The sequence below is a fragment of the Pleurodeles waltl genome, chromosome 1_1, assembly GCF_031143425.1.
Source record: "Pleurodeles waltl isolate 20211129_DDA chromosome 1_1, aPleWal1.hap1.20221129, whole genome shotgun sequence".
Taxonomy (NCBI): domain Eukaryota; kingdom Metazoa; phylum Chordata; class Amphibia; order Caudata; family Salamandridae; genus Pleurodeles; species Pleurodeles waltl.
In genome coordinates, this window is record NC_090436.1 from 979,671,291 (window position 1) to 979,684,607 (window position 13,317).

Genomic DNA, 13,317 nt, shown 5'->3' on the forward strand with positions numbered 1-13,317 from the left:
ATGAGATGATGGCTAACAGGTAACAATCACAACTGGGAGGCTTGACACGTTTCGGCATGTAAAATATATCCCAGTGTTTGTTTACAGCTTGAATTTTACCTTCACAGTACATTCCATTCCAGTTTAGGGAAAACCCATCTGAACACTTGCATAGGCGAGAGCGTGAGTCCACTTTACAAATCATTCTGCACTCCTCCTTGTTGAAATGGCAGGATTCCTGTTCTGAAGAAGAAGATATTTTTAGATGGACAGGTCAAGATTGCACATTGTCTGAGAATGATTACAACAATTAATTTGAAAGGCACTGAGGTAGCATGTGAAAATATCTTGCTAAAACTGACTACAAAAAAAAATCAAATCTGAGACTGCAAAAATAAAGTCCATATTAAGTAAATATTCCTGCTACCAAACCCATAGGCCCCAATTTGCTTGAACTTGCCCCAAATATGCTTGGGCACGAGCAGGAATAGTAATGTATATAAATCCTACAATATGTGAAATGTGAGGGTAGTTTAGGCCAGCAAATATCAAGTCACAACTTTTGTAGATAGTCTTTTTTGTGTATAGTCTTTATTTATACATTTTCGAGTGCCTATTGCTATAGTTTACTTTCTATTCTATATTTTCTTAGGGAGACATTATTGGACAATAATGGCGTGATATCTATGTAAAGTAACCTGAATAAACGAAGCCATAAATAGAATTTCCTATTAACGTACAGATATTCGATTTCATATAAACAGTGAGAATGTTTTTCTGAATTACTAATAATTTAAAAATGTATAATATATATTACAACATGTTTAGTAGTGAATGTTTAAAGAGATGATGTAATGTCAATATGCAACTTGCATGCATTATTGTCCTGTGCGTGCTGACTGCTAGCAAATGCTGCCTGTCTCATTTTGAATCTGTGTCATGGATGAATAGTTGAATCTTTCAGAACAGAACTCAGGTTCGTAATTAAGGATCAAGCCTTCAGCCGCAAATCCGTTGTGAGCTAACTTGCTAAAGACCACGTCCCCTTTGAGCAGAAGAGCTACGGTTGTATGGCAAAATGTATAGTTTTCTTTATTAAGCTCCATAAATAAGGAATCCAAAATATAGCCTTCTGCTGTTTCATCTAGCTACATATATTCGGCTAAGTATAGATTTGCTCTTTTTAAATCCATATCTACATACTTTAAATATTTGGAGCTAGGAGCAATACATCTGTACTTAGTTACTTACAAAATATACTTATAGATATATATAGTGGTAGTCGATATTCTGGGTTCAATATTTTTGGAAGTCGATATAGAAATTTCGTTAATGTAGCAAAAGAACAAGCACTACTCAAAGATTTGCATGAACTAGCACCTGGTTTCTTCCCCTCTGCTTTCCCACTTCCTGTGACGCAGTAACCTATCTGTATCAAAAGAAGGTAGATCAGTTTAACCGAAGCACCAACCTTTTAGTATGTGTGCCCCAGAAATTATAGAGTATTAACACCTTAACCAGTCTGGTGTTGTAAAGAATAAAGGTATCGCTTCACCCAGTGGTGACCAGCAATTTTTAAGGGAGATGGTTCTATGGTGAGCAAACTGACCACTGCTCAGAAATACTGTGAGTGAGGGGGTGCTCTGGAGTTTGGGTGAGAGCACATCTCTAAGTAGAACTCCTACAATAAATTGAAAGGTTCTCCATCATTCTTCAGTGCTGAGAGACTTTGTCAAGATCTTTCTCTGTGCTCACACCTCTAAAATATTTCTCTCCATATCCCCATGAGGAATGTCATAACAGCAGACAATGGTTCTACTACTGCTAGTTGCATGTACTGCATATTGAATCGGATTACAGTGTTGAGCACTGTCTGTAGTGCGAGGTGCTCCCTTCCTTTGGTCCGCACCTTTAAACTTTTTATATAAAGTTGTTTACAAATCAGAACGTTCCCCTCCACATTATCTTTAAGTGATCATAGATCTTCAATGACTATCAGAAGTAGATGCTACAAAACCCCAAAATATGCATAAACACGTGCTGTAGGCCAGGAAGTAAATGTCTCATCTCAAATTTACAATGAAACGACAGAAGGCAGAGAGTCGCATCAGATGGCTTTGTTTATTATGTGTGCACTAGTGGGATGATCTCAAGGAATGAGATACCTTTAGTGCTGCACGGTTCTGAGCAGTCGGAACCCAGAGAGACTTCTAAAGGAAGGAGCTTGCCGTGTGAAAACTTTGACCACAAAAGTCTTGGTATTTCACAGGTTTTCAGATGCAGACTTAGGAGTCTGGTCAGCTTGTAGGGATCTAAAAGTTTGTAATCTTTGAATTGCTTACCCATTGGGCAGACCGTTTTAAAGGCCGATCCTCCCTTTTTCAGAGCCAGTTCAGATAGCTTAAAGTGAGGTTTGAAGGTCTGAGCTTTTCAGCCTGAACATCAGAGCAGTTTTGATTAGTATCTTGGTGTAAAGACCTGTGCAATAGCTATGACAATAGTTGTAAAGGCATGTATAACTGGATTAGTTATTGAATGTCGATGGCGGCAGGCCTAAGAAGCTTTAAGGTAACATTTTGACTCGTATCCCAGATTTTTAAAGAGGGTGTGGCATAAATTTAGAAGTAAATTAGTGCATACTTCAAATTCTGCTTGGATTATGCAGATGAAGTTGAAGATCGTAAAACTTTCACTTTGAGAGTAGGGTGGGAACACAGATGTTGCTGTGCTTCTGTGTAATTCTAGCACTTTGGTATAATAAATGTCTGCAGACCTTATTCTTCTGCACTTTGGTATAATAAATGTCTGCAGACCCTATTCTGTAATATTGAATCTCCACTGAAGCATTAACAAAGTGCTTGTACTCATCTTCATGGGGACATCGCCATGCAAAAGAGCACAGGCACTATGAAAATGGAAATGCCTCTGGAGTGGTATTCTATCATTCTTCGCAGGATGTTTAGTGACATCAGACCATGCTGAGGACTTCACAACTCCAAGCCTGTTTGGCCCTCCAGTATTTTTTTGTGTACTTTTGGATGGGCCAGAACTGTCCTAACTTTCATGGAAGCCAGTTCAGTACTTTTTCAAATTTTCATTTGACATCTGAATTATCAAACCACCTAATTACCGATGGCACCATTGACAGTGGTAGAAAGGTAATAATCTTTGATTATAGCGATCTATCATAAGTATCTTTGATACATTATTGGGGGGCATGGCCAGCATCGCACGGAGTATGCTGCTGAATTGGGAGCTCTGGCATGCGAGGCCCCATCCAGCTCCATTGAGAAGAGCCCCCAAGAAGCTGCCTGCTATGCCCAGACTCTCCGCACACTGCAAGGTGCATTGAGGGGGATGGGAGGCTGCTTCATTGTGTAACCAGAGCCCCAAAATCTATTTTGGCCGCTGAGGCTATGGGCCCAACAAGGTGGCCACAGCCCTACACTGAGGGGCGGACCTAGTGGAAGGAGACACTGCCGGAGAGGCTGTGACCGCTGCAACTGCCAACTTCCAGCCCCGAGACCACGGAGGGGGAAGCCTTTACTATCCTGCCACCCTGTTCAGATTGGAAGAGACTGCACCACAAGCAAAAACGTCAGCCTGCCTTGCAACAAGTTGGAAGTGGGCCCGCATGTGAGGACAACCTGCGAGGACAGCCCAGTGTTCCCTGCAGAGCACACCACCAGTGTCGATCCTGTGCCAGAGAAGAAGGACGCTCACCTGCAGATAGACAATTGTCACCTTAGGGCTGCTGATGCAGTCCGGGGAGTGTGGCTCACGGGGGTACTCCCTCTACTCTATCCGCTTATTCCTCTGCGCTGAGCACAACAGCGGCGGGCCCATGGGCCATGATTGGTGGTAGGGAGCCAGCTGCGACTGTTACAGAGGCTGGAAGACCCTGTGGGTCACCATCAAAGTACTGCCATAACTTGCTTACTGCTGGGCCATACGCTAATTACAGAGGTAGAGCAGCGTGACTCCTGACGACTCTAGTGGTGAGCCGTGGACCAGCTGGGCCTGCAAAGTTTCAATTGACCTACGAGGAAGTAAAGCCTAGACCCTGTGAAAATGGAGTAAAGAAGAGGAAACTACTTACCCTGAGATCACATAGACTTGATTGTTCTTGCCTGGATCCACAGCTGCTTAGAGTCTGAACTAAGTATGGATTGAATTGGGAAGGTCCTAGTACCCTGACTAGTCCTCGCAAAAAACATAATTTACTGTCTGCTGCACAGAACTAACGCACTGGCCGACCCGGCGCAGTGGCCCTCATGCATGGTCTTTAAACTGCACTGCTCCTGACAACCATCCAGTGCCCACTGACCAGCCCCCCTTTATTGGGAATTAAGTCAAACTCCCCACACATATAATTAGTACTGTGCCAAGAATAGGCTATGAGCATGCAAGGCTCACTGAATGACTGCTAAACCCAAGTTTCCTAGATAGTGTGCTCTTTGGGTTTGGGTTGATTGTGACTGCCTCCACTATACTGAGTACGGCCACTGCTTGCCCACGACTGAGCCCAAGACTTCTCTATTCACTGAGCACCAGCTGTGGTCTGAAACCAGTTCTGGCTCCTGCTTGTGACCCCCCTTGGGAGACGAGATGCTCATCCTACCTTTCGACTCACCACTCTCTTGCCTTCCAGACTCCAATGGAGAAGAGCATCTCCAAAAAAGGAAATGCAGGCCCAAATGCCAGTCCAAAGTCACTAATGCCCACAGTGCAAATTCCAAACCCCAACTTGATTCCTGACAAAATCATGACTCCACTGTTCAGGGGCATCATGTTGGAAATTGGCAGGCACCTCAGGGGGTGGGGGGTGAGGTGGGTGTTTGTTGCAACTTATTATGAGGGGGCTCCTAGCCCACTGGTTTTGGAGGGGTCTTCCTGCCCACAGGATGAGGAGGTGGCTGGCTGCCCACTGGTTCTGGAGGGGTCTTCCTGCCCACAGGATGACGAGGGGGCTGGCTGCCCACAGGATGAGGAGAGGGCTGGCTGCCTACTGGATGAGGAGAGGGCTTCCTGCCCACAGGATGAGGAGGGGGCTGGCTGCCCACAGGATGAGGAGGGGGGTGGCTGCCCAGTGGTTATTGATGGTGCCCCTTGGCCTCTGGTTCCAGATGCTGTCCTTGGCCTCTGGTTCCAGATGCTGCTCCACAGCCACTATAATGTGGGCCTACTGGTCCAGGGATTTCTGTGGGGCTTTCTTGTCCAGGGATTTCTGGGGCTCCTCCTTGTCCAGGGATTTCTGTGGGGCCTCTTTCTCCAGGTATTTCTGGGGGGCCTCCTTCTCCAGGGATTTCTGGGGCTCCTCCTTGTCCAGAGGTTTCTGGGGCTCCTCCTTCTCCAGGTATGTCTCGGGGGCCTCCTTCTCCAGGGATTTCTGGGGCTCATCCTTGTCAAGGGATATCTGGGGCCCCTCTTTCACCTTGGATGTCTGGGGGGCCTCCTTGGTCTTGGATGTTTGGGGGGCCTTCTTGGTCTTAGATGTCTGGGGGGTCTCCTTAGCCTTGGATGTCTGGGGGGCCTCCCTGGCCTTTGCTTTCTGGGGAACCTCCTTGGCCATTTATTTCTGGGGGGCATCCTTGGGCAGGGACTTCGTTGGGGCCTCCTTGGCCATGGGTTTTGGAGGTGGTCCCATGGTCTTGTCAGTCTGTTTGGAAGGAGGTGGAGTTGGATGCAGGTGCATGGACAGTGTGCGTGTGTGAGGTGGATGGCTGTTGAGGGTCTGAGTGCGAGCGTGTGCGTGTTACTGGAGGGGGAGACAGGGTGGGGGAGGACAAACATGACGTGTGGATGGATGTTGTGGTAGTGTCTGCAAGTGAGGTGGGTGTGCTGCATGTGGTGTGTGGGATGTGTGTCTGCAGGACTACTGTTGTGGTGACTTAGGGCAAGGCTGTGCAGGCAAGGATCTGGGACTGCTGATGCAGTGCATGCAGGTGTGAGTGAGGACGTGACTGTGAGGGAGAAGGAGGAGAGGGAGACAGTGCAGGCAGTGGATGATGTTGTGTGTGCATCTGTCTGTTGGCTGTGTGAGTGCCTGTGGACTGAAGTGTGCTGCTTGTGTTTGTCTGTGCGAGTCTTGTGTGTTGTTTTGGGTGCCTGCTTGTCTGAATGTGTGCCTTGGAAGGGTTGGGGGTGAGGAGACTGGGACTGGGTAGTGGTAGTTGGAGAGGGGATGGATGAAACAGGGACCATGGCTGCCGTCAGTGAAGAGGCCAGTGTCTGAAACGATCTCTGTAGGGCCGTCAACCCACCGTGGATGCCCTCCAGAAGGCATTGCATTGCTGCATTTGGGATGCCAGCCCCTGGAATGCATTCACAATGGTTGACTGCCCTGCAGAGATGGATCTCAGGAGGTCAATAGCCTCCTCACTGAGGGCAGCAGGGCTGACTGAGGCAGGGCCTGAAGTGACTGGGGCAAAGGAGATATCCACCCTCCTGGGGTGACCGGGCACGGTGGGGGCTACTGGGATGGCGGTGCTGGTACAGGGCGTGGCGGTAGAACCTGTAGCTTGGGTGGTCCCAGAGGGGTCCACCATCACCACGGAGCTCCCATTGGAGGACGATTCAGAGTCAGTGGTGTCACCTCCTGTCCCCGGCGTGGTGCTCCCCTCGCCCTCCATCCCACTGGTCCCCTTGGCGTCAGTGGACTCTGCCTCCTGGGTCCCGTGGGCTGCAGCTCCCTCACTCGCCGGTGCCCCTGGATGAATGGACTCCTGTAAGTCGTCCACATTTACCCCATATACATCATACCTGTAATGCATGCACCACCCCACTCCATCCACACCCACCAGGACCAATACCCCACCCAGGCAACAGCCACCTACCCCTGCAAGGATCCACAATGGAACTACACCCCCCCCCCAATGCATCCCCACACCCAAAGCAAAATGCGGTGTAAACCTGACAAAGGCACCCTTGATGGCCACTGAAAGTAACACCAGCACAAAATAGCCCTGTCCTGTGCACCACGACCATTCATGCATGTAACAGACATGCCTATGTCCCCCAACAGGCACCACCACCCATGCCACCCTCACGGACGGGACAAGGAGTGCCAGTGCCCCTCATGGAGACAGAGCCACCTCACAGGACACTGGTGAAGGATCCCAGGACACTGATGAGCAGGCAGGCCCCTCACACAGTCCTGGACTGTCACCATGCAGCAGCCCCTCCCAGGATACCACTGACACCCCTACCACCCAGTCAAGAACAGCAGTCCAGGGCAAGCATCCCCACACCAGTGTATCCAGGCCACCGACTAGTGGAACACAGGTACAGAGGCCACAGTCTCCCTCTCCCAACATGCAAGAAGGCGAGGGCACCAGTACAAGTGGTACTGCCAGACCTGTGCATGGGACACAGGCATAGGGGGCTAGGGCAAGTGCCTCAGTGGGCCAGGGGGGAGGCCACAGGATGGATGCAGTAGCCCAGGACGTGATATCGTAGGTATTGTGTGCCTACCAGCATACCCATGACAGGTTGGCACTGATAGTTCCACCCTGGAGCACAGGCAGAGGATGCAGCAGGAACACCACCAACAGGCCATGGAGCAGTGGAAACAGCACAACGCCACAATGGCCAGCATAGCACTGCTGCAGCTGGTACAAACCCAGTCTGAGACCCACACAGGACAGGATGCCCCCACTACAGCACCAGACACAGACCTGGCAATTACACCATCATCAGAAACATCCCAGGAACTACCCTCACAGGAAACCCAAGGGCAAACCATGTCATCCCCTCAAGATCAACAGCAGGTGCCCAAATGGACCCTCAGGCCAAGATATGGCACTGGAACCCCAGCAAAGAACAAGGCCCCCTTCAAGACGTAACTCAGCAACAATCTGCACAGCAACCATCCCACTCAATCAACCACCACACATTGCTAAGAGGCAATATGAACTATTGTAAGAAGTGATGGACCCATCAATACTACCAACAAGGCTGCCACCATCTTGGCATTGAGGACACCCATCCATGACGATTTGCCATCACTGTTAATAGCACTATTCACTTCCTACCACCAATAAAACACATATCACACCTGTAACACTGCCCCCTGTGTTAAAATGTGTACAAAGTGAAGTATGGATGCAACTGGCTGATAACCACTTTATTGTCAAATTGTTGCATGAAAGGACTCCTGTGTGCCTAAATGTGGGCCCAAAGTAAATGCACTAAATTGAAATCTTTACCGTGCAGAACTGGAACCTGTTTCACATTTCAAATTCAAACCCTCCCTATATGACTAAGCACACTGACAGTATGTGTCACAAACCCCAATGTCAGCCCTAACTCCCACACAGTTTGGAAGTAGAGTTGTATCAGTTGGGTCCTGGAATTGACATCGTCCCCTTCCTCATCATCACCATCACTCTCGTCCCCTCTCTGAAGTAGCTGGTCAGGACATACAGCACCCTCCACCTCCAAGAGGGGGCTAAAATGTCTCACTGCCATGCTGTGCAGCATGCAGCAGGCCACCACTATTCTACACACCTTTTCAGGCCCATAGGCCAGAGAACCCCCAGAGATATGTAGACAGCGAAATCTAGCCTCCAGGAGACCTATTGTGTGCTCTATCACGATCCTAGTACGCCCATGGGCCTCATTGTAATTCCTCTCTGCATCCGTCCTAGGATTCCTCAGGAGCCAACGCAAGTTTGGACAGCCAGAATCACCTAGAAAAAGGTGCAATGCAAATTAGTTATTGTCAAGCCCCTTTGTCAGACAGGCTGTCTGTCTGCTATGTGTCAGTTAGTGACAGAAACACTTACCTATTATCCACCCTCTGTCCTCTTGGAGTTGTTCAATCTTCTGTGGCACACTACTGTTCCTCAGCACAAAGGAATCATGGACTGAACCTGGGAACATGGCATTCACATGTGAGATGTACTGGTCTGCAGTACATACCAATTGGAAGTTCATGGAATGAAAGTTCTTTCTGTTTCTGTACACCTGTTCACTGACTCTTGGGAGTATCGGTATATGGGTGCCATCGATGGCACCTATCACAAGGGGGAGGTTGGCAAAGGCATAGAAATCAGACTTGATGGCAGGGAGATCAGTACTTTGGGGAAATCTCACATAGGACAGCAGGTGTGGTACAATGCTGAACATTGGCTGTGAAAATCCAGCACCCATGCCCACTGTCACTTGAAATGATCCAGTGGCCAGGAAATGGAGTGTGGAGAGCACCTGCACCTCAGTAGGGATGGACTTGCTGATTACGATTTCCCAGAGTTAGTGCAGGATCCAGTAATGCACAAAGTTCCAGAATTGCGCACAGGTGAGTCTGTAATTGATTATGATCTGACGCTCCACCATGGTCCTCATATCCACAAGTGGTCTGTACACCGATGGTGCCCTTCCTCGCCACAAGGGTCGGTACCTACGAGGGATATCAAAAAGATGTGATGAACACACATACATAGGCACACATTGTCATCAATTGTGCACTACATACTTCATTGTAGTGACTCAACAGTAACACGTTCTTGACAGATCTACATCTACACCTCAATGAGGGAACAGTGTTTTTCATGTGTGTTTTATCTCGAAATGGTCACATGCATAGGTGCTTCATGTGGCAAGTAGGGGCTGCATTGTGCACAATTTTTATTAATAGATGCGTAGTTACTGCCAAAATGTCTGCCCACTTTAATCCAGGCCTGTCGTTATGGAAGTGACCTCATACCACGAGCGGTTGCCGCAACAGCGTAAGGCGCTGTTTACCACCGTTCGCACTGTCATTGGTTAACATGGATGCCAATGGGGAATCCTGGCGTATTATGATCGCTGCCGGCGGTGACGGTGCACACCGCCACGGTACGTACGCGAATTTGTCATCTATACTTCACTTGACTCCCTGATCTTGTGCGAACAGGTACTCCACTGTGTGTACTGCTGTGTCCTGCCTCTGGTCATGGATGTGGCTCGTGTTGCAGGGGAAAGGGCCCCGGCCTTCACCCAGGAGGAACTGGAGAGGCTAGTGGACGGGGTCCTGCCCCTGTATGCAAAACTCTACGGACGGCCAGAGGTACAGGTGAGTCTGGGTTTGGGGTGCATTGTTTGGGTGTAATGGATGGTGTTGTAAGGACATATGTGTGCACCTCTGAGCCTGCATGGGCCATGGTGCATGGCATGCTGCGTGCGTATGCCTGACCTCCGTGTTCCATTTCTGTGTCACCCTTTAAGGTCAGCGCCCACCAGAAGAGGGTATTTTGGCATGCCATCGCCAAGGAGGTGCAGACCCTGGGGGTCTACAACCGGCGGAGCACCCACTGCAGGAAGAGGTGGGAGGACCTGCGGCGCTGGGTGCGTAAAATCTGTGAGGCCCAGCTGGGGAAGTCCTCCCAACATGGAAGGGGTGCCCGTCAGGCACTGACCCACCTCATGCATGTATCCTGGCGGTGGCGTACCCAGACCTGGATGGGCGCTTGAAGGCTGCACAGCAGTCACAAGGGGGTGAGTACTCATGTCACAAACGTAAGTCTGGAAGGATGTCTGTGTGTGCATTAGGGTTCATGCTGCTTACAGGCAGGGTCTCTGACTGGTGTCCATCTACATGATGGTCCCCAAAGGGTGTAGGGATGTGTTTGTCAGGTTTCCCACACGTCGGCTCCTTAGGTAGTTCAGGGGATTGGTGTAGAGGAGGGTTCTGCTCAGTAGTCAGGGGCATGGCCATGGGAATAGTGAACAGTGCTGCCTGTTGGGGGTGTCTTCTGGGTGGGTGTATGTCTGGCCACTATGTACCTCCATTCAACTATTTACAAGTGTCTCTCCTGTTTTGTCTCCCCATCCCTGTTTTCTTGTATTGGTTTTGTACAGCAGCAACATCTGGCAAGGGAGCTGAGGAACCGGCAAGTGGGGAAGTAGCGGCCCGCGGATCCTCGGAGGCAGAGATATCCAACGCCAAGGGGACCAGTGGGTTGGAGGGTGAGGGGAGTACCATGGGGGAGGCAACTACCACTGGAAGTAGTGACTCCGACACCTCCTCTGATGGGGACTCCCCGGTGGTGGCAGACCCTAGTGGCCACACCACTACAGTGACACCACTCCACATTCCATCACAACCCTCCCTTCTGCGCCCCACTGAGTTGCCTGTGCCCGCTTACCCAGAAAGGTGGGCGTCTCCTTCGCCCCAGGCACCTCCTCCCCTGCCCCAGTCTGCCCTGCTGCCCTCACAGAGGAGGCTATTGACCTCCTGAGAACCATCTTTATAGGGCAGACAACCACTGCCAATGCCATCCAGGGCTAGCATCTGAGGTGCAGCAGACAAATGCCTATCTGGATGGCATTCACGGTGCTGTGTCTGCCCTACAGAGATCTTTTCAGGCTCTGGCCTCCTCTTGGACGGCAGCAAGTTTCCCTGGCTATTCCGTCCCCCTCCACCCTCCACCCTCCTCTACCCCTTCCAGCACCCCACTCCCTTCACCCGTCCAAAGCACACAATCTGACACGCAGTCAAGTACCTCAACACACAAGAAGCACACTTCAAAACACAAGCACCACACCTCCCACCACAAGCATTCACACAGCCAACATAAACATGCACACACAACAATATCCACTTCCCCCAGTGTGCACACCTCTTCCGCCTCCCTGTCTGTCCCCTCTACATCCACACCCTCATGCACTGCACCTTCAGTCACTGTTGCTGCTCCTCTTACTGCACTCACAATAGCAGACATCCATACATGCACCCCAAACACCACACCTGCACTCACCACAACTACTGTAGTTGACACATGCAGCACACTCACCAGACTTGCAGACACCCACACAACATACATCCACACTGACAGCCTGTCTTCTCCCACTGTGTCCACCCCCCTTCCTCCAAAAACACACAAACGCACTAAGACACCCACCCATCACACATCCACCACACCACAGCATACTGTCCAGTCACCTGCACCCACTAGACGCACCCCTACACCACATACATCCACAGCCTCTGCCTCCACTCCCACGCCCTCATCCAGGACCACCCCAATTGCTCAGAAGAAACATTTGCCCTCCCGTGCTGACCTCTTCCAACCCACTGGCCCACCCCATCTTGTCCCTAAGCGTGTACACCTCATTGCCCTTTCCACTCCTTCCACTTCACAGCCCACCCCTGTCCGCCCCTCACATTCCCGTGCCCCTTCCTCCAAGAAGAAGAAGTCCCGTGCAGAGCCAAGTCCTTCTGGCTCCACCCGCTCGAAACAACCTCCCCATCCTTCAAAGGACAAACCCACACCCCCTCCACTTTCCAAGCGCAAGTCCAAGCCCCACCCCCGTCGCAAGTCCCCACCCCCACCAACCCCTGCTCCCGTTCCATGAGGTGCCTGGATGCCCCTTTGTTGCCCCATTAGGTGGAGTACTGTGCACTTTTGGGAGTCAGGAGGGGTCCGTTGTGGCCCATGGCACTTGTAGTTCTATGGACTGGCCATTGGCCTTGATGGAAGTAGTTGGCTCTGTGAGCTTTAATAAATATTTCTGTGTGGCCTCTATTTTGGCGGCACACTGTTGCACCCTGGTCTATCGTTTCATTGTTTGTGGGTGTGGGGCATTTGTATGTACTATGGTCAAGTTGGATTTGCCTTGTGTCGGGTAAGTACCTCTTGCTGTGGGGTGTATGGCTTGTGCTTCTGGGAAGGGTTGGGGGGCATTGCGGGCTGGGTGGAGTGGGTGGGTATGTAACTGTGCCCTTTCCTCCCCTGTTTCGTAGTTTGCCGTACTTACCATTGTCGTCTTCGGCGGCGGTCTTGGTTGTGGAGGTATATGGCAAGGAGCAGGGCTGGCATGATCTGCAGCTCTCTATCCATGCCTGCTTCGGTGCGTTGTGTGGGCCTCCAGTGAGTGTTTCCTTGGATTTGGTTCAGTTCCGTCTGGCTTTGCATGGTGGTGGTTCCCACCCGGGAAACGGAGGCGGACTAGGGGTTCATAATTTGATGGCGGATTGGACCTTTCCGTTGGCCTGTGGGCGGACTCTGCCGTCATCGGCAGCACTCCTCTACTGGCGGTGGGTAGTTTTCTGGATGCCTGTGTTTCGAATGGTTCATTATTTGGCAGTCCAGACCCTCCTCTGTTGGTGGTTTTTACTGCCACAGCCGGCGGCGCAGTACGGATCGCCGTGTTCATAATGAGGGCCTTTGTCTCTATTGATCAAGACAAATTGCATCATGTGGTCGATCCTACACAGTAGGTTCAGAGATTTCCTAGGTAGTTTCCTAACCCCTCTTACTACCGTACAGGAAATACCTCTGCAAGCTTTAAACAACACTGAAATTGTTTCCCCTAGGCTGGGGAGGGCAGAGAATGAACTTTTGTTGATTCCAATTA

General features: G+C 50.3%; 1 protein-coding gene across 4 annotated transcripts in view; it reads right to left on the minus strand.

The window, feature by feature from the left end:
• EGF (epidermal growth factor) overlaps positions 1 to 13,317 on the minus strand; it is a 508,423-nt gene that overhangs the window by 314,137 nt on the left and 180,969 nt on the right. For all 4 annotated transcript variants that reach the window (XM_069230246.1, XM_069230245.1, XM_069230248.1 and 1 more), the window contains exon 6: positions 100 to 222. In XM_069230246.1, the coding sequence (XP_069086347.1) occupies positions 100 to 222 (123 nt within the window). The remainder of the gene's footprint in view (positions 1 to 99; positions 223 to 13,317) is intronic.